Source organism: Lolium perenne, chromosome 6 (assembly GCF_019359855.2).
Source record: "Lolium perenne isolate Kyuss_39 chromosome 6, Kyuss_2.0, whole genome shotgun sequence".
Classification (NCBI taxonomy): domain Eukaryota; kingdom Viridiplantae; phylum Streptophyta; class Magnoliopsida; order Poales; family Poaceae; genus Lolium; species Lolium perenne.
This window is the reverse complement of record NC_067249.2, coordinates 14,482,773-14,507,153: the sequence shown is the minus strand read 5'-3', so window position 1 is coordinate 14,507,153 and position 24,381 is coordinate 14,482,773. Positions and strand designations below refer to the sequence as shown.

General features: G+C 42.7%; 3 protein-coding genes and 1 pseudogene across 3 annotated transcripts; 2 read left to right on the top strand and 2 right to left on the bottom strand.

The window, feature by feature from the left end:
• Positions 1–7,614: 7,614 nt before the first annotated feature.
• LOC127308792 (protein trichome birefringence-like 12) lies at positions 7,615–10,833 on the top strand. Its single transcript, XM_051339692.2, has 4 exons — positions 7,615–8,249; positions 9,297–9,434; positions 9,829–10,078; positions 10,163–10,833. Exons 1-4 carry the CDS (start codon positions 7,729–7,731, stop codon positions 10,448–10,450), a joined length of 1,197 nt encoding a protein of 398 aa, XP_051195652.1. The 5' UTR covers positions 7,615–7,728; the 3' UTR covers positions 10,451–10,833.
• Positions 10,834–11,002: 169 nt separating this feature from the next.
• Positions 11,003–12,196, bottom strand: LOC139832293 (putative F-box/LRR-repeat protein 23). Its single transcript, XM_071822023.1, has 3 exons — positions 12,048–12,196; positions 11,814–11,964; positions 11,003–11,068 (listed from the first exon to the last, which is right to left on the bottom strand). The coding sequence occupies exons 1-3, from the start codon at positions 12,194–12,196 to the stop codon at positions 11,003–11,005; spliced, it is 366 nt and encodes a 121-aa protein (XP_071678124.1).
• Positions 12,197–13,589: 1,393 nt separating this feature from the next.
• On the bottom strand, positions 13,590–16,551 carry LOC127308791 (F-box protein At5g03100-like). Its single transcript, XM_051339691.2, has 5 exons — positions 16,522–16,551; positions 15,520–16,432; positions 15,202–15,366; positions 14,955–15,111; positions 13,590–14,022 (listed from the first exon to the last, which is right to left on the bottom strand). Exons 1-5 carry the CDS (start codon positions 16,524–16,526, stop codon positions 14,006–14,008), a joined length of 1,257 nt encoding a protein of 418 aa, XP_051195651.1. The 5' UTR covers positions 16,527–16,551; the 3' UTR covers positions 13,590–14,005.
• Positions 16,552–22,380: 5,829 nt separating this feature from the next.
• Positions 22,381–24,132, top strand: LOC127308793 (protein trichome birefringence-like 12; annotated as a pseudogene).
• The last annotated feature ends 249 nt before the right edge of the window (positions 24,133–24,381 follow it).

Below are 24,381 nucleotides of genomic sequence, written 5' to 3'. Positions count from 1 at the left end.
GAAGCAAACACTTGTGTCAACTGTGTGCATTGATTCCTACATGTTTACCTATTGCACTTGTTATATCGCTTTATGTTGACAACTATCCATGAAATAAACATGTTGAAGTTGAAAGCAATTGCTGAAACTTAATCATCCTATGTGTTGCTTCAATGCCTTCTACTTTGAATCTATTGCTTTATGAGTTAACTCTTATGCAAGTCTTATTGATGCTTGTCTTGAAAGTACTATTCATGAAAAGTCTTTGCTATATGATTCAGTTGTTTAGTCATTATCTTTACCATTGCTTTGAATCACTTCATTCATCTCATATGCTTTACAATAGTATTGATCAAGATCATGTTGGTAGCATGTCACTTAACAAATTATCCTTGTTATCGTTTACCTACTCGAGGGCGAGTAGGAACTAAGCTTGGGGATGCTTAATACGTCTCAAACGTATCTATAATTTCTTATGTTCCATGCTAGTTTTATGACAATACCTACATGTTTTATTCATACTTTATATCGTTTTGATGCATTTTCCGGAACTAACCTATTAACAAGATGCCGAAGTGCCAGTTCCTGTTTTCTGCTGTTTTTGGTTCCAGAAATCCTACAAAGGAAATATTCTCGGAATTGGACGAAATCAACGCCTAGTATCTTATTTTTCCCGGAAGCTTCCAGAGCACCGAAGAGGGGCCAGAGGGGAGCCAGGGGGGCCCCACCCCACAAGGTGGCGCGGCCAAGGGGGGGGGCGCGCCCCCTATGGTGTGGCCCCACCAGGACTCCTCCGAGGCTGCCCTTCCGCCTATATAAAGCCTCCGTCGCGAAAACCCTAAGAGAATAAGCCACGATACGAGAAAAGTTCCAGAGCCGCCGCCATCGCGAAGCCAAGATTCGGGGGACAGAAGTCTCTGTTCCGGCACGCCGCTGGGACGGGGAAGTGCCCCTGGAAGGCATCTCCATCGACACCACCGCCATCTTCATCGCCGCTGCTGTCTCCTATGATAAGGAGGGAGTAGTTCTCCCTCAAGGCTAAGGGCTGTACCGGTAGCTATGTGGTTAATCTCTCTCCCATGTACTTCAATACAATGATCTCATGAGCTGCCCTACATGATTGAGATCCATAAGATGAGCTTTGTGATCTAGTTGAATATCATCTATGTGCTACTCTAGTGATGTTATTAAAGTAGTCTATTCCTCCTTCATGATGTAAAGTGGACAGTGTGTGCATCATGTAGTACTTGGCGTAGGTTATGATTGTGATCTCTTGCAGATTGTGAAGTTAACTATCACTATGATAAATATATTATCTTGGATTTATGATTTGACGTGGATATCCCTATGAGTGGTGTTTGTCAAGTACTTTATGAACTCTGAGCGGAGCTTTTGTAGCCACTACACGATTAGTGATTCCATTAGGAGAGTTATCCAGAGTAGCACTATTATACACTCTAGAGGTTACTTTAATATGAACTCCGGATTCACTCTCCATGGTGTGACGGTGACGGTGTGCGCATCGTGTGTGTTTCCTTTATGAAGTTGTGGAGCTTGTTAACTCCGGCTTGAGATGTGCTTTTGTAGCCCTACACAATGAATGGTGTTTGTTATCCAACAAGAGAGTGTAGCATTTATTTATTCAGTTATGTGATCAATGTTGAGAGTGTCCACTAGTGAAAGTATGATCCCTAGGCCTTGTTTCCAATACTGCAAACACCGTTTCCAACAAGTTCTGTTACATGTTTGCTTGCTGCCATCTTTATTTCAGATTGCTATTACCACTCATATTCATCCATATTACTTGTATTTCACTATCTCTTCGCCGAACTAGTGCATCTATACATCTGACAAGTGTATTAGGTGTGTTGGGGACACAAGAGACTTCTTGTATCGTAATTGCAGGGTTGCTTGAGAGGGATATCTCTGACCTCTACCTCCCTGAGTTCGATAAACCTTGGGTGATTCACTTAAGGGAAACTTGCTGCTGTTCTACAAACCTCTGCTCTTGGAGGCCCAACACTGTCTACAGGAATAGAAGCATGCGTAGACATCAATGATATGATGAATAAGTGAGTGAGGGTGGAGCTTATATATGATATGTGCAAACCCAATAGAATAATACGCAAAATCAAAACAATTTCTAGATGTGGACTGAGAATCACTTGCTTTTTCTTAGCAACACTAGTAGAAAAAGGGGTTTTAATCCCGGTTCGCAACAGCCATTAATCCCGGTTGCGCAACCGGGACCAATTATGCTGGACTAAAGGTCCCCCCTTTAGTCGTGGTTGCTTACGAACCGCGACTAAAGGCCCATCCACGTGGGCGTCAGCCGTCCGTCGGGGCGGAGGACCTTTAGTCGCGGTTCGCCTGGCCAACCGCGACTAAAGGCCTTCGCAGGTTTAGGGCATCATAATGAACTTCCGCTTCATGCACAACCAAGGAGGAAGGTTGTAGATGCATAGAGTCACGGGCCAGGTGCTATGGCTGGAGCTCTGCTCGCCAAAAGGATTCATGCCATCTGTACTTAGACCAAATCTTATGCTCCTTGCGTCAGCTACAAAATCTTTGAACTCTTTGTCGATCTTTCTCCATTGCGTTCCATCAGCGGGGTGTCTCAACTCCCCGTCCGACTTACGGTCCTCTTTGTGCCATTGCAACAACTTGACATGCTCTTTGTTCCTGAACAGACGTTTCAACCGTGGTATTATAGGAGCATACCACATCACCTTGGCGGGAACCCTCTTCCTGGGTTTCTCGCCCTCAACATCGTCACCAGGGTCATCGCCTCTGATCTTATAACGCAATGCAGTGCATACCGGGCATTCATTCAAATTCTCGTATTCGCCGCGGTAGAGGATGCAATCGTTAATGCATGCATGTATCTTCAGAATCTCTATACCTAGAGGGCAGACAACCTTCTTTGCTTCGTACGTACTGGCGGGCAACTCGTTATTCTTTGAAAACATATTCTTCATCATTTTCAACAAATTTTTCAAATCCCGAGTCAGATAGACCTTCCTGTGCTTTCCATTTCAGCAAATCCAATGTGCAGCCCAGCTTTTTCAGACCATTATCGCATCCTGGGTACAGCGACTTTTTGTGATCCTCTAACATGCGATCCAAATTCTTCCTCTCCTTTTCAGTTTCGCAGCCTCTCCATGCATCAGCAATGGTCCGACCAAGATCATCAGTGGGCTCGTCACGTGCCTCTTCTTCACCATCCCCTTCACCTTCACCTTCCCCTTTACCTTCCCCACCTTCAGCATCCTCCATGAAAGTATCATCGAAATGATCAGGATAGTTGTCATCGATGATATCATCCCCTTCTTCATCTTCTTCCATTCTAACCCATCTTTCTCCATGCTTGGTCCAACAATTATAGCTTGGCATGAAACCGTGCCGAAGCAGGTGCAGGTGAACTTCTCTTGAGGAAGAGTAACACATGGACAGATAACAAACCCCCCTGCTTGTTCGCATTAGCCACTACGAGGAAATCTTTCAAACCCGTAATGAACTCGCCGGAGAGTCGGTTACTGTACATCCACTGCCGATTCATCTGCATTATTATTATATAAAGTATATAATTAACCATCATGCATTTGTTAAACTAACTAGCTAGCTACAAATAATAGAAATTAAACAATGAACTACACACATGCATATTTTATCAATGACACATGAAAGGTTCAAGTTGCTAATCGCGATCAAGGAGGAAAAATAAATGAGAAAGCTCAAGTATGGCTCGGACACTTCATATCATGTTTCTTTCATTCTCTCGGGCATTTCATCGAACACCTTGTGTGCATAAGAGGAACCAAAAGCAAACCCACCACCCACTTGTGAAGATTGTGAAGAGAAGTGGCACCAAATGGCTAAGTGAGTGTGTTGAATGGTATATATAGGGGTGGGCCTTTAGTCCCGGTTGGCCTGGCCAACCACGACTAAAGCCCCTTCCGTCCCCCAGCTGTCGACCGAGCCCGCTGGGCCCAGACCTTTGGTCGCGGGTCGCCTCCCGAACCGCGACTAAAGACCCCTTTAGTCGCGGTTCGAATATTTTGGGGACTAATGGGGGTGGATGGAAGCCTCTTTTTCTACTAGTGACACTTGCTTTTTTGTACTCTGAGATCCACACAACAAAAAAATCAAAACAATTTCTAGATGTAGATGTATTTTAGTGTGTAAGATTTTTTTTTGTCCACTATATGTTTTGAGGAACAAACTGAGATCTACCTATCGGAACGTCTGAGAGTTCTTATTGTCTGCTACATAGTCAGTTTCTGATGAATTCTGAGTATGCGTTAGGATTCCATCCTAGTGTGTTATGGCATGTGTTATTTCCTATACCAATTTGTTAGAGATGCATGGGCAATTGGACAGTTTCGTCACTTTCGTGATGTGTAAAGCTCAGTAATGCGGATCTTTGTATGAATAATTTAGAAGGAACATAATTGTTAAACTTAAACCTAAAGAACTTGACATTTCAACTGCAAAATGCACACATTTGTCTATGGACATGAGCAGGACTTCATTTTAATTTTATACTTCATAGCTCATATGATAACATCATAGAACTCCCATGCTGATAACTAATGATACAAAGGTGGCAGCAGCCTGTAGAGAATTCCAAAATTCAGAAGGATGGTATCAAGGGAACTTACATAGTTGATGTTGACATTCCTACTGACGATATTGGGTAAATATCACCAAGTTCTACGGCGTGCTTGTTTTCAACACTATGGTGAGTATTTAAGTTATCTAGGTTGAAGTTATTTAATCTATGATTTGCTATTGTCCCCCCTTTTGTGTACTGGTAACATAGGATGGAACTCTTATTTCTCTATTTCGGTTCAAGGGGTATTGATATTGTTCATACTTCATAGCGTGAACTTGCGGCCCTAATGATTCAGATGTGAAATTTGAGTGCTACCGGCAAAAAAATAAATTTGAGTGCAAATTTCAGCACGTACAACACATTGTGGTTTCTGGATGGGTATTTAGAATATCAAGCAGATTGACCAATGGAATCCAACCGAAAAGTACAGCTTATGCAATTAACACCTCTTGTTTCACTTCTCCAAACATCCAGATCTTAGCACATAGATAAAATTATTGGATCAGAGTCAAAAGAGAAGACCCTGAGAGAGAACTAATCAATTCGAGATCCAAATAAGAAACGATGAGGTGTCGCCTTATTCACTTGACCACCATCATAATTCCTTCTATCCTTGACACTGTCGAAGAAAGACAGGTGCTCATACTCGTGCACATATATGCATATGTTGTGTCCTAGACCACTAAAAAAAGAATATGCGCAAGCCTCCCGCACGAGATCCGTGCAACATAAAATAGTAGAGCATTTTCAGTTTGAATGCTAGACCTTTCAACCGATGCTCATAGGATCGGTTCTTACGTGATCAATACCACATGACCAGATATTATACCCGTATGATTGGAGCTTGTTGATAGACAACGACGAAGCGAAAGGAAATGCTAAACCCACGTTAAGGCCCCCGGTCGCAGACCCTTGTTGTCCTCTCACCTAGGGGCGACTCAGATGAAACCTTAGTCGCGGCCACCACCTTCTAGTACGTATGTCCATGGCAAATGTTGATTTTTATCCGGGAAAAAGGTTGACAATATATTCAGATACAAAAATAACCATATTCACAAAAGTGTGAATTTACTTGTCCTACTGCTTTCATGAACACTAAAAGTTCATATAAAATTTCAAAAGGTTAAACAAGAATTTTGTTCAATATTTTTCAAAAAGGTAAATTAAATAAATCTATCAATAATATATGGAACATCTGAAAGTCAACGACTCAGTTAAATAAAATGCAAAAGGTAAGTGGAACATGAAAACTAAAAAGTAAACAATAATGAATTAAATATAGACAAACCAGTTAGTTCACCACATTGCGATGAGGTGCGTATCGACTCATACCCCGCAATGAGCAAGAAACAAGAAATCAGGGAAAAAAGGCTAGATCTACATGGTCTTCACAAATACCATGATACAACTCAAAAGGGGCTATAAATTTACAGCAGCTACCAGTATATGTGCAATTTGACGGATTTAAGCAACGTCAAAACTTGCTAACTGACAAAAAAAACACGGGCATATCTCTATATTTTGAAAACATGTCTCTGATTTATTACAATGAATTTTTATATTCCAACCATTTCTCAAAAGAAGGCATATTATTTTTTAAGTCAAAAAATGTAAATTCTGAACCATTTTTTTAGGGAAAATCAACATCTATTATAATATAAAGATATCATATGAAATTTATTCCAAATTTATCTAACAACATTGATTTTTTATTCAATAGTTTGAAATTTTGAGAAAAACTACTGAGTATATGCATCAATTGAGGAAGGGACGTGTAACTTGTTATGACTAGTGCATTGTATGGATAAGCTCATATTAGTTGCAAGTTGCAGCTAATTAATGAATTCCAATTAAGGACCATTAATTTGATTGGCATATTATTTGAAGCTTATTAATTGCATTATCTTGGTTGCAAGTTACAACTAATTAATGTATTCAAATCAATAGGCATTAGTTTGCTGGACACATTATTTTCAGGTTAATACTTGCATTTACACATTGGCTTTCCTTCTCCTCCCTCTCTCTATATATACATGAACAATGTGTGGATGGAGTAACATGATCTTGTCGAGTACATCTATCATAAAACATACATAAAAACCTTTTGAGCAAGTATCACACTGCAATTGCATTGTCTCGATGGGGAAGCAAACCAGCATTGCACATGCACCAACCCTAGTCTTGCTTCTTCTTCTCATGTGCTTTGCTATTCATGTACATTGTAAGTACTGGTATTTATTATTAATATCAAGTAAGCTAGTTTTTCAAGATCTTGCACTATCCCAAAAGTTAATTGTCCATAACTAGATTTTGCACATTTTGGTTACTCAATGTTCGAGACATATATGGACATTAAGGGTTGATATCGGTTTCTTCATGTAGGCCGCACCATTGATGACAAGATCAAGGAGAAGATCAATTTACCAGGTGGACTATGCGCGTATAAAAATCATGAGAAACTTTGCAAAGTCGGTTTCTGTTACTGTTGTTTAGTATCGTACGACCACGACTGCTACCCAACCATGGACACATGTAACCAAGAGTGCAAAAAGCATTCTTCAAGCGCAGTAGGGTCGCCAAACCATCCTCATTTTCCCTCTCATTACGTCTAATTGCTCTCATGTTGTTCCAAGTGATCATGCTAATGTGCTAGCTGGTGTACAATTTGGACATCAATAAATTATATGCTCAATTGCAGAAATTCAAGATCTCGTTTCCATCGGAGAGACTGAGCCACAAAAAATATTGTTGGCAAGAAAATTATAATTGAAAGTGTTGAACGGTGCCTCATCCTTTAAATGCTAACCCTCGCATCACAAATTTTTGTCCATTCATGCACCGTTGGCTGTTGATGGTGTTCCGTGTTAGAACCGCCTCTTCGCACCCTCGCCGTCTCCATGTTGGCGAAACACGAATCACACATAAATCACATGATTAATAGTAATTCAACCATGATTATAGAATTCCCTAAAAAAAACCATGATTATAGAAAAAAATTCAAACTGATGGAAGGAAAAATAAACTCTCCTCTGTAGCAAATCTCTCCTCTCCCCTTCTCTCTCTGTCTGAGTGTCTTTCGTCTCATCTGCCTCGCCGCCGTGGGATCGCCGGCCGGCGACGGGCCTCAGCCCGCAATGCCGCGCATCCGCCTGCATCTGCTGCTCCTCCTCCCGGTAACCCTCACCGTCGTCCTCCTCCTCATCCCCTCCTCCCCGCCCCAACCCCCGCCACACTCACCCATCCCCTGCGGCGCCGCCCCCTCCGACGCCACCGCCGGCAGCTGGATCCCGACCCCGGAGCCCTCGCCGCCGCCGCTCTACTCCCCGTCCTGTCCCTTCCACCGCAACGCCTGGAACTGCCTCCGCAACGGCCGCCCCCCCGTCGCCGCGCTCTCCTGGTCCCCCGCCCGCTGCGGCGGCGGCGTCGTGCCGAGGGTCGACCCCGCGGCGTTCCTGGCCGCGGCCAGGGGGCGCCGGATCGGGCTCGTGGGCGACTCGCTGTCGGAGAACCTGGTCATCGCGCTGCTCTGCGCGCTCCGGGCGGGCGACGCCGGCGCGCGCAAGTGGAAGCGGCGGGGCGCGTGGCGGGGCGGCTACTTCCCCCGGGAGGACGTCGTCGTCGCGTACCACCGCGCCGTGCTGCTCGCCAAGTACACGTGAGTCGTACCATATCTGCTGAACGCTGCTCCTTTTTCAATGTTTCTTGTAGATTGCAACACAAGAACAATGTTTGTGTGATACAAGGGTGAACTGGATTGCCTCTAGCCTAGAATACACCTTGTGCTTTTTCAGAGAGCTGGATGAACTGTAGAAAAATAGATAAAACTATATGTGTCCATAGCTTAAAAGGATTTCAATATGCTTCCTTACTGTGATTTTAGATGTTGCAGACATGAGTGTGCAATACTTGTAGTTTTGACATACACTTCAAAGAGAGTTCGGGCGATGCATATTCTCCAAGGAGGGTTTGGAAGATTTGTGCCTGGCTTCGTCGATCATGATCGTGGTTGTGGTGTGTTAGGAACTGAAACTTAACTGTAGTGGTAGTTCTGCTCTCTTCCAGAAATCAGGAATGATTCTATAGCAATTAGCAAATGGTGTTGTAATGCACTGATGCTACAGGGTTAATCTCTGCAAGTCTGTAGCGCTGTGGCTGCTGAGTTGTGAATTCGTATGCCTCTGCTTTCTTGTTTGTTTTAGCTTGCAACACATACTTTTTTTGTACTCTGAGATCCACACAAGAAAAAGAAAAAGTCAAAACAATTTCTAGATGTAGACGTATAAGAATTTTTTTTTGTCCGCCATATGTTTTCATTAACAAACTGAGATGTACCTATCGAAACATCGGAAGGTTCTTATTGTCTGCTAAATAGTTAGTTTCTGATGAATTCTGAATATATGTTAGCATTTCATCCTAGTGTTATGACATGTGTTATTTCCTGTACCAATATGTTAGACATGCAGTGACAATTGGACAGTTTTGTCACTTTCGTGATGTGTAAAGCTCAGTAATGCCGATGTTTGTATGAATAATTTAGAAGGGCCATAATTGTTAAACTTAAACCTATAGCATTTGACATTTCAACTGCAAAAATGCACACATTTGTGCTCTGGACGCGAGCAGGACTGCATTTTAATTTTATACTTCATAGTTCATATGATTAAATCATAGAACTCACGTGGTGATAACTAATGATACAAAGGTGGCAGCCTGTAGAGAATTCCAAAATTCAGAAGGATAGAATCAAGGGAACTTACAGAGTTGATGTTGACATTCCTGCTGACGATTGGGTAAATATCACCAAGTTCTACGACGTGCTCATTTTCAACACCGGACACTGGTGAGTATTTATGCTATCTAGGTAGAAGTTATTTGCTCTATACCTTGATATCATTCCCCCTTTTGCGTACTGGTAACATAGGATGAAGCTCTATTTCTCTATTTTGGTTCTAGGGGTACTGATATTGTTCATACTTCATAGGTTTTGTTTGATACCAACTCGTAACACTGCATATTCTCTTTGTTACTTGGATACTGAGTCGTTCGTACTACCTAGAAAAGCCTTTTTTTCTCTTCCAGTCTTCACATGTTATTTATTGTGAACTTCTCTGTGTACTTGCCATTGTAACATGATAATCCTCAGTTAACTAACATGGTGATGTACATCCCTTTTATCCCGTGGAAACTATATTTGTAGTTTGATCGTGAGTCATGACTGCATTTCTCTTTGTTAGGTGGGGTCTGGATAAATTTCCAAAAGAGACTCCCCTTATTTTCTACAAAGGAGGAAAACCCATTGAGCCTCCGCTCGACATCTTCAATGGACTAAAAGTAGTCCTCAAAAATGTGGCCTCGTACATTGAAAGGGAGGTCCCAAGTAAAACTCTGAAGCTGTGGCGCACACAGTCACCCAGGCACTTCGATGGAGGCGAATGGGATCACAACGGCAGCTGCGTGTCAGATAGGCTCCTAGAAGAACACGAGGTACCAAAAAGAGGGCCAAGCTTTTTTAGTTCTGATATTTCGATATCAATATTCCCAGCCATGACTCCCTAAAATACTCTGCAGCTCGACTCTTGGTTTGATCCAAGGTTCGGTGGAGTGAACAAAGAAGCGAGGCTAGTGAACTCGGCGATCCAGGAAGCGCTAGTGAACACGGACATCCAGCTGCTCAACCTGACCTACATGAGTGAGTTCCGCGCCGATGCCCACCCCGCCATTTGGCTCGGGAAGAAGGACGCGGTGGCGGTCTGGGGCCAGGACTGCATGCACTGGTGCCTGCCAGGCGTACCAGACACGTGGGTCGACATCCTGGCCGCGTGGATCTTGCATTACTTCAAGCAGGGAAAAGGTTGATGTTGTGTTCTGAAGCTTGTACATCGATACTGCCCTGCAAATGTTCATGTGGAACAAAGGGCGCCCATATACCGCGCAATCTAGCTGTTCACCCGAGGGCAAAGGTGTGGATGCATGAGATGATTCACGGGAGGAGCAAGATGACTCTTTGGTATATTGATTTGAGAGGCAATGCTAGTTTAGTCAGTTTATTTTTCTGGAGGTATTCGTCCCAGAAAATTTGTACTAGCTGTAGTTTGGACCTGGAGCCCTAACTATTCAGATGTGAAAGTTAACTGCAACTTTCTGTAAATGAAGGCATGTGATTTCATTTTGTATTGCACTACTCTGTGACAAACGTGTACGACATTTCTATACCAATACAAAAAGTTCAAGTTGGTCTATATGATCAGAACCGTCTGAAATCCTTAATCTAGTTTTGTAATTACAAATTGTACGCATATGCTATTAACGATTCTTGTCTCAGAATTAACTACTCTAATTTTATTTGTATGTCGGGGAACTATGGGTATACATGCCTAATTTTTCTCTTCTACATGGAATATGTTCGGCTCAACATTTCTTAGGATCTTGCAAAATTGCATGCCTGGTGTAGTTTTCTTCTACAGCAATTCTATACTGAAGAGGAAAAACATATCAACAGTTTTTTTTCGTGTTTCAGTCACATGCATCTGCACGTGCAAGGTCACTAGTACACACTAATTTGTACTGCATTTTCGTTAGAGAAAACAAATATTACTGCATTTTCTGCTGGTTGTGTGTACCACACTTTTGGATTATTAGGTTGTCTAATGCACTCTATACTTGTTATCTATCGTATTTTACACTAGTATATGATCCTCGGTGAGAGCCAACCCAAACAATTATTACCTAGAAATTGGTCAAAATAACTCTGGGGATGGAAACTATTGTCATTATCATTCCCACATGAACCTCTACTCTAGATGTCACTACTGACTTCTATCCATCCTTGGGCCGTGTCTCAGTATAGACTTGGCAAAATGTCACTGTCAACTTATGCATACAAAGAGGTAGCAGAAGTCTGAAAATCATATGGCAACTGAGGTGATAAGACGTGTCACGATAAAACCTCACAACATCACAACTATGATAAACTACAGATTACAGAGTAGGCCATCAAATCTCTCTATGATGCATACCACATGTAAGAAGCTAATTTACTTATGTCTTGTAATAGAATATTACTCTATATTGAAACCACCATATGTATGTTTGTTTTCTATTATCAAAATGCTATAAAAGATATAGTTGGAAACCTGACCATGGTTCTTATTCTACGCGACGCGTGGCAACACCTCCTACCTGGTTCTTCTATCATGAAATGATTCAGCTGGGGGCATACTCTGGGAGTGACTTCGTAGGCGTAGTTGGTGATGCCATCACACATATTAATGAAGAGCTCTTCAAGTAGCGGGGAACTAGTTATCAGATCGAGGAATCCTTGGTTGGAGACATTGCACGACGAGAGGCTTAGTTTCTTGAGGCGGAACGATCTGTGCCATCAATGACAAAAAAAAAGTATTTGTTAATTATCCTGTTGCAATGCACGCATGATCGCGAGTAACAATGTGCCTACCTCTGGGCGATATACGTGAGGAGTTCATCGGTAACAAAGCCCGCCCCGGCGAAGGACTCGATTTGTCCGTGGGAGCGGTCCACAGCCAACTTTACCATCGCGCGCAGGACATGTGGCTTCTTGGTTCTCACGACGATGTGGTGCTCCATGTCCACACACCTCCATGCCTCGGGCACTCTTGCGGCCTCTCGCCATGAGCGACACACAAGGCCAGCGCCCATGAGGATCTCCGCGGCGCCGAGCTTGCTGAACACGAGAGGGAGCAAGTCGAGAGGAAGCTCCGACCAGTTCAGCGGAGTCTCCCTATTCGTGGGACGGAGGGAGTACATGGGTTAGATTTTGCATGGCGCCAAAGTATTACTGTGTCGTACTAAAACCACCATTACAAAATCAATGGAACAGACAAAAGAATACCGTTGAAGTGGAGCAAATCGATTGGTGTTGGGCTGTTCATGTCGCAGCCTAACGCCTCTGGCATCCTGGCCGGCTTGATGGTGTGCGCGACGGCGGCTCCGGTTTTGCATCGGCCGCTAGCTAGGGCTTTTCTGTTTCTGCTTTTTGAACAACTAGCTATGGCTACTTAGACGACGAGTAAAGAAGAGTCCCGCGGTGAGGTGATCGTGTTGTGGACGTCTGTCAAAAGAAAAAAAAAACTGGACTGAAGGATATCAAAACAGATCAGGAGTCCATGCACTAGACATCTTGTTTGGGAAGAACCGAAGAAGGACACGGCCCGGCGTACCAGACATCCTAGCCGGGCGGATCACCTGGCGGCGGCAATGGTGAAGCACTGCAAATGTTCAGGGTACGATCGCGAAGACCTGCAAGTGTTTTACTTGGATAAGGCGCATTCTGAGCCTTGTTTGGGACAGTGACACTGAAATAGTTGTCCGAGGCGTGACGTGAGATAATTCACGGGATGGCGAGATGAACCTTCGGAATCTTGATTTGAGAAGTAAGCTAGATGTAGTTTGCCATGCTTGTTTGTTCGGTGGAGATTCTCTGGCCACAAATTTTGTGGCTGCACTCAGAAACTTATTCCAGCGCTGACACTCTGAGATGTGAAACTTGTCTGGAACTCGTTGTCATCTTTGTATGAATGCGATACTCAGTTAACGGCTTCATCAATCTGTTCATGGTTCTTGTAACGTTTGTTCAGAATGTGCAGAAGACCGTATCTATTTCTCCGAATCGGCTTCTTGAAGCAGTAGGAGCTTCAGCCATGCCCCGACAGTTATGTTTATGCTAAAAATTCTCCATCTTTTAAAAAGACCATTCAGGGTAGGGGCGAGATGATGAGTACTCAGACTCCTGATTGTTGAGAAATGATGCAAGTGTAGTTAGTAGTTTGTTTTTATGGAGGTTCGCGTTCTTATGCTTAATCTAATTCATTGATTCCACCTACATTCCACCAAGATTACTATTCGGAATCTTGATTTGAGAAGCAATGCTACTGTAGTTAGTAGTTTGGACTTGCAGCCCTAACAATTCAGATTTGAAACTTCGACTATAACCTTCTGCACATTTTGGTTCCTTGGCAGGTATTCAGAACATGTTACAGATAGACCATAACCTTCTGCACATTTTGGTTCCTTGGCAGGTATTCAGAACATGTTACAGATAGACCGGCATCAAATCGACAAGCACGGTTTATGCAAGCAACATAAACTGAGAGCACTAAACAGATCTTGGCACAGGAGATACAATTATTGATCACGTCATAACTGAATAAGTTTACACACCACAGAGATAACAGAAACGCTGAGAGCACTAATCAATTAAAGAGCGGATCAGTTGAGCCTGAACCATAACAGGACATGATACTACCAACTAGGTGGTCTAGAGTCGCTCTAGGATTCATAAGTTACATATACCGCGGGCTGTACAGCGTCACCACAGAGCCCAGAGTGAATAGTTAAGAGCTAGCACATCCACCGACAGGCCAGATCTTCTCACCATTACTCGACATCGAATCCTATATTACATGAACAGATACATGAGAGTCTGGTGTATCTGAAGAAGTAAAAGGTGCTCAGTTTACTTGCAAATAAAAAATGAAGATACTGGAAGTCTTGAACAAAGTTGGGCAAGTATGATGGAGATTTACTTTACCAGGAATAACTTATCGTAACATGAATTTGAGAACAAACTTTGATTTATATTTGATACGGCCATTTCTAGCTGTAGCAAATAGACATCTAGCTAAACTTCTCCTAAACGAGGATGCAGAAAATATCATAAGAAATTTTATGTCACAGAAAATGTGAAGCAAGCAATCATAATATACACTGCTAGACATGCTAATAAGCATATACTACTACTTTCGAAGAAACCATTATGTAAGCTCCAAAGAATTCTCCGAGGAACAAAGTGAGGAATCACATTTAGCCTACAAGGGCAAGGAGATGCTAACGAGCCTATAAAACGTGTTACTGATTAGCACCAATTAATATTACTGGACACATTTTGACTTACTGTTCAGAGCTAATGAATATGTGAAGATACTGTATCTCTACTCCGAACTAATTGATTCAGCATTTGTGCTAGTGCCCACAAGATTAGAACTAATCAACAAGTCTACATGCTGTGTAAGTTACACTTTCTGTTTGTGCAACAGTGTTAGGTTAAATCTCCTTTTCTAACAAAATGGGTTATACTGGGTTTTTTTTGCACCTGATGAGTCACGACCCCCAGGCTGGTCCAGAATTTTTTTCCCCGAGAATTACGCGGGGGGGAGCTAATCCCCACTGCTAGGCTGATCCAGAATGACTCGACTAGTTTGGTATCCCTACAAGCTGTTCTTCCTATATAATTCAGGAGTTCCTTATCCATGCTTGTTACCTTTCACACATGTGAAAGCTAATTTCAGAACAAAGAGAGCATCAAAAGTGTCATTAGTTAGCTTACGGATATTAAATGCACGCAGAAACTTCAAAACTTCGAGAATTCTATCGTCGACCGCATTACACTTGACTTCAACTATTTTAAGGTGCTCAGATATTGCTGCAGACGGCCCCTCCATTGCCCTGTAGCTTCCTTTCATTTCCACTTCATGATTTGGTCCCTATGGTAAGAAAATTATACTTAACCAAGATGGATTAACGATAATAAATTTAACAGTGCGGTGATTGTCCAGTTCCCAGATTTATCATACCTTGGAGAAAAGTTGAAGAGTGAGCTTCTGTAAAACTGGTGAGGTTTTCAGAATGCAAGCTAGTCGATCGCAGCTGGCAGGAGGCATACACCAGTACTCGTTGACTAATAAAGTCTTTAAGTTGCTAAAAATAGAGCGGTGCTCCAAATCTCTCGATAAAGTGATCTGAAAAATCATACATACAGAAGGGTAAACATATCAAGTATTCGTTACCCCCAACAATATGTTTATTGCAGCGTACTAGTATATCTTGCAACGATGTAGGTATTGCATCACAAAAAAAGGGATAACACAAAGGAGTTGAGAGTAGTAACTTACATTTTGGAATTCAGATATCAGCTCCAGATGTCTAGCACTTGAGACACCACCCAAGATCGCAAGCTCGTCTGTGTAATCCTCGCAAGAAAGACATGCATTATCGGCTCCACAGTAAATACCGTACTGAAGATAACTGCAGCAAGTATCCTGGCAGTGACGTCCAAGATTCACCGATGCCGTCTCTAGCTGCCCCATGTTTTCGAAAAATGGCGTGACACCCCAGAAATTATCTAGTCTCAGGGAAACAAGGCCTGGAGCAGAAACATGGAGCCGGCAAGGAGGGTCGTAAAAGCAACCAGTGATGCTCAGATGCTTCAGCGAGGTAGAATATATCTTAGAAAGGGAGATGTAGCACTCGTGCAGCTTCAGATACTCCAACGCTGGGCAGCTAGCAAAATCCAGAAGGGTGTATTCTACTTCTACACTTGCAAGGTCTAGTGTTGTGAGATGCGGAGAGTCGAGATGCGCGCCGTCGAGGTAGAGGGATGGACCTAGTTGCTGACTGGTGTCCAGGTCGAGGAATGGACCAAAGTGGTGAAGGGTGAGCGAACGAACTCTGCGCCTCACAGCAGAACGGATCCAAAGGACCACGTAGGGCAGGTTATCACCATCCGAGTATGCGTCGAATTTGATCTTGATCTCGACGGTGTGCAGGTCGGTGCGCTTATCGTGCCGCCTGAGAAGATTGCCCACGAACTTCCGGAGGTCTCGGGCAGGCCCTGGGCCGTCGCGACCGACGAGGCGCAGGCCCGTGGTGGACCTCCAGAGGTGGCGCCAGCGCCGGGCGAGCACGCACGTCTGCACGGCTTCCTGCGCTGGGAGGAAGGAGAGGATGTGCTGGAGCATTTCGTCCGGGAGGGCGCTGAGGTCGGGGCCGCGCGTTCCTTGGAACAGGCGACGGGCGTCATCGGCGCTGCAAGGCAAGAAACCATCAAACGACGTGATGGTGGACAGGATCTGATGGGAGGAAGAGCTGGATACCCTGCGGCGGCGCCGCCTCACCTCATCTGACCGCCGGCGAGCCACTCGCCAGTCGCCACCACCACTGGAACCGAGGGATAAATTCGTCCTGCTGCGAGGCAATAAACCAAACGATGCCTTACCTCGTCTGGCCGCCGGTGAGCCAGTTGGGAATTTCCTTCTTTTTCGAAACTTGCTGGCTGCTGCCCTGCCGCCCTTCTCCCTCGAACAGGTGACTTGCCTCGAAGGGTGGGGCCAGGTTGCGCCCACGTGGCATGCATATGCAACACGTGGATTGCATGTGTGAAGACGTGGATTGCTCCTTTGGTCGATGCATGCATCCACGGAAGTCCGTCGTGCCGAAGCTTGCGCCACGTACGCGTCCCCGGCCAGGAGTAATCAATCGTTGCTGTTTTTATGTTGGGAAAAATCTATCTAACCGCGCCGCATGCTTACGTTCCTCGTACGGCACGTTCAGGTTGTCATTAGCTAAACAACACTCCATGGACGATGTAGCGCACACCAAGGATCGATGCTTCCCACGGAGACACTTTTAAGTGCTCTCAAATGTAAAAATATGCTTTCAAAAATTTTAAGGACACATAAAAATGTACCGAATTTAATTGCTACTTGAAAAGTATTAAGGACATTTCAAAAATATGTCCTCATAGATTTACCTTTTAGGGCACATTTTAACATGCCACAAAAAGTTTTAAGGCCACATCTAAAATGTGGCTTGAAAAGTTTTAAGGACACATGTAAAATGTGCCTCAAAAATTTTTGAGAGCGGTGGAGGGGGAAAAATAAGCCTCATATCTTCATTTGTTTTCAAACCATATATGCCACCGCGTAATTAAGACAACATCTTTGCAATTCAACGGATATGGAAATTTAGATGATATGGCTGCACCAGCTTTGAGCTTACAAACATTAAATGCATATTAGTGGAGATGAACTTTATAGATATTATAGATATTAATTAAGTTATTTTTCAATTAATAAGCATATTGTGTGGGTGGAGCAAGTTTTTCAATTATAGTTATTATAGATAGTATAGATATTATAGATTCCAATTAATAAGCATATTGTTTGACATATTATTTGCAAGTTATAAATTGCATCTACACATTGACCATCCTTCTCCTCCCTCTCTCTATATATACATGAACAATGTGTGGGTGGAGCAACATGATCTTGTAGAAAACATACATACAAACCCTTTAAGCAAGTATCCCATTGCAATTTAATTGTCTCGATGGGGAAGCACGCTAGCATCGCACATGCACCAACCCTTGTCTCGCTTCTTCTTCTTATGTGCTTTGCTATTCATGCTCACTGTAAGTACTGGTATTTATTATTAATATCAAGTAAGCTAATTTTTCAAGATCTATCATGATCCCAAAGTTTAAATAGTAATAAATATTTTTTTGCACATTTTGGCTACTCAATGTTCGAGAGCTATATGAACCTTAAGGGTTGATATCCGTTTCTTCGTGTAGGCTGCATCACTGATGACAAGAGCAACGAGAAGATCAATTTACCAGGTGGACTATGCGCGTATAAAAAGCATGGCTCACTTTGCAAAAGCGGATATTGTTACTGTTCTTTAATAACATACAGCTGCTACCTAACCGAGGGCATATGTGAAGAAGAGTGCAAAAAATCTTCTTCAAACGTAGTAGGGTCGCCAACCCATCCTCCTTTGACATCTCGTTAGGTCTAATTGCTCTCGTGTTGTCCCAAATGATCATGCTAATGTGCTAGTTGATGTACAATTTCGATATCAACAAATAATATCGTAGTTTTACTTATCTACGTTCAGTTGCTGAAATTTAAAATGTCGTTTCCATAGACTGGGCCACAACAAATATTGTTGATAAGAAAAAAATACAATTTTAAGTGTTGAAAGGTGTCTCACCCTTGAAACGCTAACCCTCGCCCCACGAATGCTTTGTCCATTCATGCACCATTGGTTGTAGCTGGTGTTGCATGTCAGACTGTCTCCGCCCTGGTCCATTCTGACCTACTGCCTCTTGGCACCCTCGCCATCTCCACATCGGTGAAATACGAATATTTATTAATAAATTGCAGTCGGTAGTGGTAGGTCAAAAATCAAAACATGTCCTTCTACGTACAAAAAACCGGCATGTAGCCCATTCGATCCGTGTGTGGTTAACTCGATCGAGAACTCAATGTAGGACACAACTGCAAAATCGTTTTGGTACATGAAAAAGGACTAATGCCGAGTTAACAGCCCCTCGTGGGCTTTCGTGGCTTCCCAATTCTAATCCAAACAGTTCAACGTTTCCTACTCGATTCAGAGTTCTTGCTGGTTACACGGAGCCAGCCGAACATGATCTCTCCATATTAATTAGCACCGCGCAGGAAGTCGGCCGGCCACGACCTCTACATGCCTTTCCTGATCCAATTTTCAGCGATACAAAACACAACACGACGCCATGCTAGCTGTTTTGGTATCATGAATCTGCGTCCCGCCATGTTGGATTGCGCCGCCGTCAAGGCCATGACATTCTCTCAGCTTCTTTCGAACGCCGAGCTCACATTTCCAGGAGTGGGATATCATCGGATGGAGACTAAGAAGGCTGACCTCAAGGGCCATGTTTCAGGCAGGGTATTAGGTTGATTTGTGATTTTCTCGCCCTCTCCGAAGAAAAGGATTGATACTCCTTACACGAACAAGCGTGGACTTTCGCTCTTCCTATTTGCACTAGTCGTGGATTTTCTTTTTGTATGCATCAACAATTGACTAGATTTGAGAGATTTGGGGGGCACGTGTAATTCTTGTTGTGCTGCTAACGGCTCAGCACTGGCCGTGATGCTGATGTGGAGGGTGGCCAGCATACATACAAATTTGCCGATCTGCGCAGCCGCGCAGATCCCCTGAGCGCCAGTCACCGTTTAGGGCAACTCTCCAACTCAACCGATTGGTTTAGAGCAAATTAGTCGGTCTTGTTTTGATGAGCAAAGCAGCTATGGGCAACCATGTGCTCGACATTGCCATCTCTCCATCTGGCCAACTTTGCCGGAACTCCATCCGCTTGTGCTCCACCCAATTGAGATTTAAAGGCATCATCGTGCGCTGGTGTGTTACATGGAAGAGATCTCCACCATACATGTATTTTTCTGGCAAGAGTTTGTTGATGGCAATGTGCTCTGGTCATGAGATATGTAGCACAAGTCCATATCTGCAGTATTATATGAATCCTTGAGATGAGACGGTAAGCTTCAGAGGTACCAAGATGTCAGAAAACAAATGAGCGTTTTAGCAATTAATAAAGATTCACCCTCATGTCCTTAAGTCTTGACTTAGAGGCCTAAGTTTTTAGTTATGCTCCTGGATTTTGTATGTTAATCGACTGATTTATATTTCATTGTTTGTTGGCCATACATGTGTATCTTTCAGGTGCCCCGAAGGAAAGGAGAGATGGAGAGCCGTGGGGCTTGAAGAAGTGAGTGAGGGTGGAGCTTATGATATGTGCAAACCCAATAGAATAATATGCAAAATCATTCAGATGCCATTACATGGAAAGCTCCATGCTGCTGGTACCATCCTTGTAAGCTAGGGACGATGAGCCATGATTGACGAATTATCCAAACAATAATGTAATCAGTTTAGTGGCCGATGATTGTGTGGTGTCCTAATTGAATGATATGATGAATAAGTAAGTGAGGGTGGAGCTTATATATGATATGTGCAAACCCAATAGAATAATACACAAAATCAAAACAATTTCTAGATGTGGACTGAGAATCACTTGCTTTTTCTTAGCAACACTTGCTTTTTTTTACTCTGACATCCACACAACAACAAAAATCGAAACAATTGCTAGATGTAGATGTATTTTAGTGTGTAAGAATTTTTTTTGTCCACTATATGTTTTGAGGAACAAACTGAGATCTACCTATCGGAACGTCTGAGAGTTCTTATAGTCTGCTACATAGTCAGTTTCTGATGAATTTTGAGTATGCGTTAGCATTCCATCCTAGTGTGTTATGGCATGTGTTATTTCCTATACCAATTTGTTAGAGATGTATGGACAATTGGACAGTTTCGTCACTTTCGTGATGTGTAAAGCTCAGTAATGCGGATCTTTGTATGAATAATTTAGAAGGACCATAATTGTTAAGTTTAAACCTATAGCATTTGACATTTCAACTGCAAAAATGCACACATTTGTGCTATGGACACGAGCAGGACTTCATTTTAATTTTATACTTCATAGCTCATATGATAAAATCATAGAACTCCCATGCTGATAACTAATGATACAAAGGTGCCGGCAGCCTGTAGAGAATTCAAAAATTCAGAAGGATGGTATCAAGGGAACTTACATAGTTGATGTTGGCATTCCTACTGATGATATTGGGTAAATATCACCAAGTTCTACGGCGTGCTTATTTTCAACACTGTGGGGAGTATTTAAGTTATCTAGGTTGAAGTTATTTAATCTATGATTTGCTATTGTCCCCCCTTTTGTGTACTGGTAACATAGGATGGAACTCTTATTTCTCTATTTCGGTTCAAGGGGTACTGATATTGTTCATACTTCATAGCGTGAACTTGCGGCCCTAATGATTCAGATGTGAAATTTGAGTGCTACCGGCAAAAAAAAAATTGAGTGCAAATTTCAGCACGTACAACACATTGTGGTTTCTGGATGGGTATTTAGAACATCGAGCAAATTGACCAATGGAATCGAACCGAAAAGTACAGCTTTTTCACAGAGCATCTAGAGTATATCTGGGTGGCTACTAGATGAAGAATCATACTTTGATTGTTGCTCTAGGATCTGGACAGCTAGAGTACATCTTGTGCTTTTTCAAAGAGCTTGATGAACTGTAGAAAAATAGATAAAACTACTAGATGTGTCAATAGCTTAAAAGGATTTCAATTTGCTTCCTAACTGTGATGTTAGACATGAGAGTGCAATTCTTGTAGCTTTGACATACACTTCAAAGGGAGTTTCGGGCGATGCATATTCTCCATAGAGAGTTTGGAATATCTGTGCCTCGCTTCGCGGATCATGATCGTTGTTGTGGTGTGTTAGGGACTGAAACTTAACTGCAGTGGTAGTTCTGCTCTCTTCGAGAAATCAGGAATGATTCCATAGCAATTAGCAAATGGTGTTGAGAACTTGAAATGCACTGATGCTGCATATGGTTAATCTCTGCAAGTCTGTAGCGCTGTGGCTGCTGAATTGTGAATTCGTATGCCACCGCTTTTGTTGTTTATTTTAGCTAGCAACACTTGCTTTTTTGTACTCTGACATCCACACAAGACAAAAGGCAAAAAAAAAAAAAAAAATCTTGATGTAGACGTTTATTAGTGCGTAAGATTTTATTTTTTGTCCACTATATGTTTTGATGAACAAACTTAGATCTACCTATCGAAACATCAGAGGGTTCTTATTGTCTGCTAAATAGTTAGTTTCTGATCAATTCTGAATATATGTTAGCATTTCATCCTAGTGTTATGACATGTGTTATGTCATGTACCAATATGTTAGACATGCAGGGACAATTGGACAGTTTTGTCACTTTCATGATGTGTAAACCTTAATGCAGATGTTTGTATGAATAATTTAAAAGGACCATAATTGTTAAACTTAAACCTATAGCATCTGACATTTCAACTGCAGAAATGCATGCATTTGTGCTCTGGCACACGAGCATGACAGCATTTTAATTTTATACTTCATTGTTCATATGATAAGTGAGAATTATGTTGCCTGGTTATTTCGTTTTCGACTTTAGCTTCTCAGTGATTGTAATAAGTGAGGATGGTTTATGGTGAATTGACACTTGATTTTTAATAAAGAAAGCCATGTGCATCTATTGATGCAGAGGCTGGGGCTATGCTCCTTTATCGAAAAAAAAAGTTCATATGATAAAATCATAGAACTCACGTGTTGATAACTAATGATACAAAGGCGGCAGCCTGTAGAGAATTCCCAAATTCACAAGGATGGAATTAAGGGAACTTACAGAGTTGATGTTGACATTCCTGCTGATGATTGGGTAAATATCACCAAGTTCTATGACGTGCTCATTTTCAACACCGGACACTAGTGAGTATTTATGTTATCTAGGTTGACGTTATTTACTCTATGTCTTACTATCGTTAGCCCTTTTGCGTACTGGCAACATAGGAATATAGGATGAAGCTCGTTTTCTCTATTTTGGTTCAAGGGGTACTGATATTGTTCATACTTCATAGGTTTTGTTTGATACCAACTCTTAACACTGCATATTCTCTATGTTGGAGGTTACTTGGAAACTGAGTCGTTCGTATTACCTAGAAAAGCCTTTTTTTCTCTTCCAGTCTTCACATGTTATTTATTTTGAACTTCTTCGTGTACTTGCCATTGTAACATGATAATCCTAAGTTAACTAACATGGTGATGTGTACTGCTGTTGTACATCCCTTTTATCCCGTGGAAGCTATATTTGTAATTTGATCGTGAGTCATGACTGCATTTCTCTTTCTCAGGTGGGGTCCGGATAAATTTCCAAAAGAGACTCCCCTTGTTTTCTACAAAGGGGGAAAACCTATTGAGCCTCCACTCGACATCTTCAATGGACTAAAAGTAGTCCTCAAAAGTGTGGCCTCGTACATTGAAAGGGAGGTCCCAAGTAAAACTCTGAAGCTGTGGCGCACACAGTCACCCAGGCACTTCGATGGGGGCGAATGGGATCACAACGGCAGCTGCATGTCAGATAGGCTCCTAGAAGAACACGAGGTACCAAAAAGAGGGCCAAGCTTTTGTAGTTCTGATATTTTGATATCAATATTCCCAACCATGATTCCCTAATATACTGTGCAGCTCGACTCTTGGTTCGTTCCAAGGTTCGGCGGAGTGAACAAAGAAGCGAGGCTAGTGAACTCGGCGATCCAGGAAGTGCTAGTCAACACGGACATCCAGCTGCTCAACCTGACCTACATGAGCGAGTTCCGCGCCGATGCCCACCCCGCTATTTGGCTCGGGAAGAAGGACGCGGTGGCGGTCTGGGGCCAGGACTGCATGCACTGGTGCCTGCCAGGCGTACCAGACACGTGGGTCGACATCCTGGCCGTGCGGATCTCGCACTACTTCAAACAGGGCAAAGGTTGATGTTGTGTTCTGAAGCTTGGACATCGATACTGCCCTGCAAATGTTCATGTGGAACAAAGGGCACTCATATACTGTGTAATCTAGATGTTCACCCGAGGGCAAAGGTGTGGATGCATGAGATGATTCACGGGAGGAGCAAGATGACTCTTTGGTATATTGATTTGAGAGGCAATGCTAGTTTAGTCAGTTTATTTTTCTGGAGGTATTCGCCCCAGAAAATTTGTACTAGCTGTAGTTTGCACGTGGAGCCCTAATGATTCAGATGTGAAGTTAACTGCAACTTTCTGTCCCAATGTGATTTTTGAGTGAAGAAATAGTTCGCAGCTGCAACTTTCTGTAAAGACAGGTGACCATTTGGAATCTTGATTTGAGAAGGAATGCTGGTGTAGTTTATCAGGCTTGTTTGTTTGGTGGAGATGCTTTGGCCTACCGATTTTGTGGTTGCGCGGAGAAACTCATTCCAGCCCTGACAGTTTGATGTGTGAAACCTGGCTGGAACTAGGCCACCTCTCTGTAATTGCAAGTGCAGTCTGTGATGACCTTTTTTATGAATGCAAAACTCGGTTCTTGTAATGTTTGTTCAGAATCGCATCACATCACCGGTGCAAAGACAATGATCTAGTTCTCCATCTCTCCCAGATGGCTCTTGAGAGTGCTTGTTGGAGCAATAGCAGCTTCAGAGTTCATATTTCACGTGCTTAAGCTTAAATTATTTCATATATGTAACCTATGTTCCAAGACACACCGTTCGAACTACTCCATCTTTTGA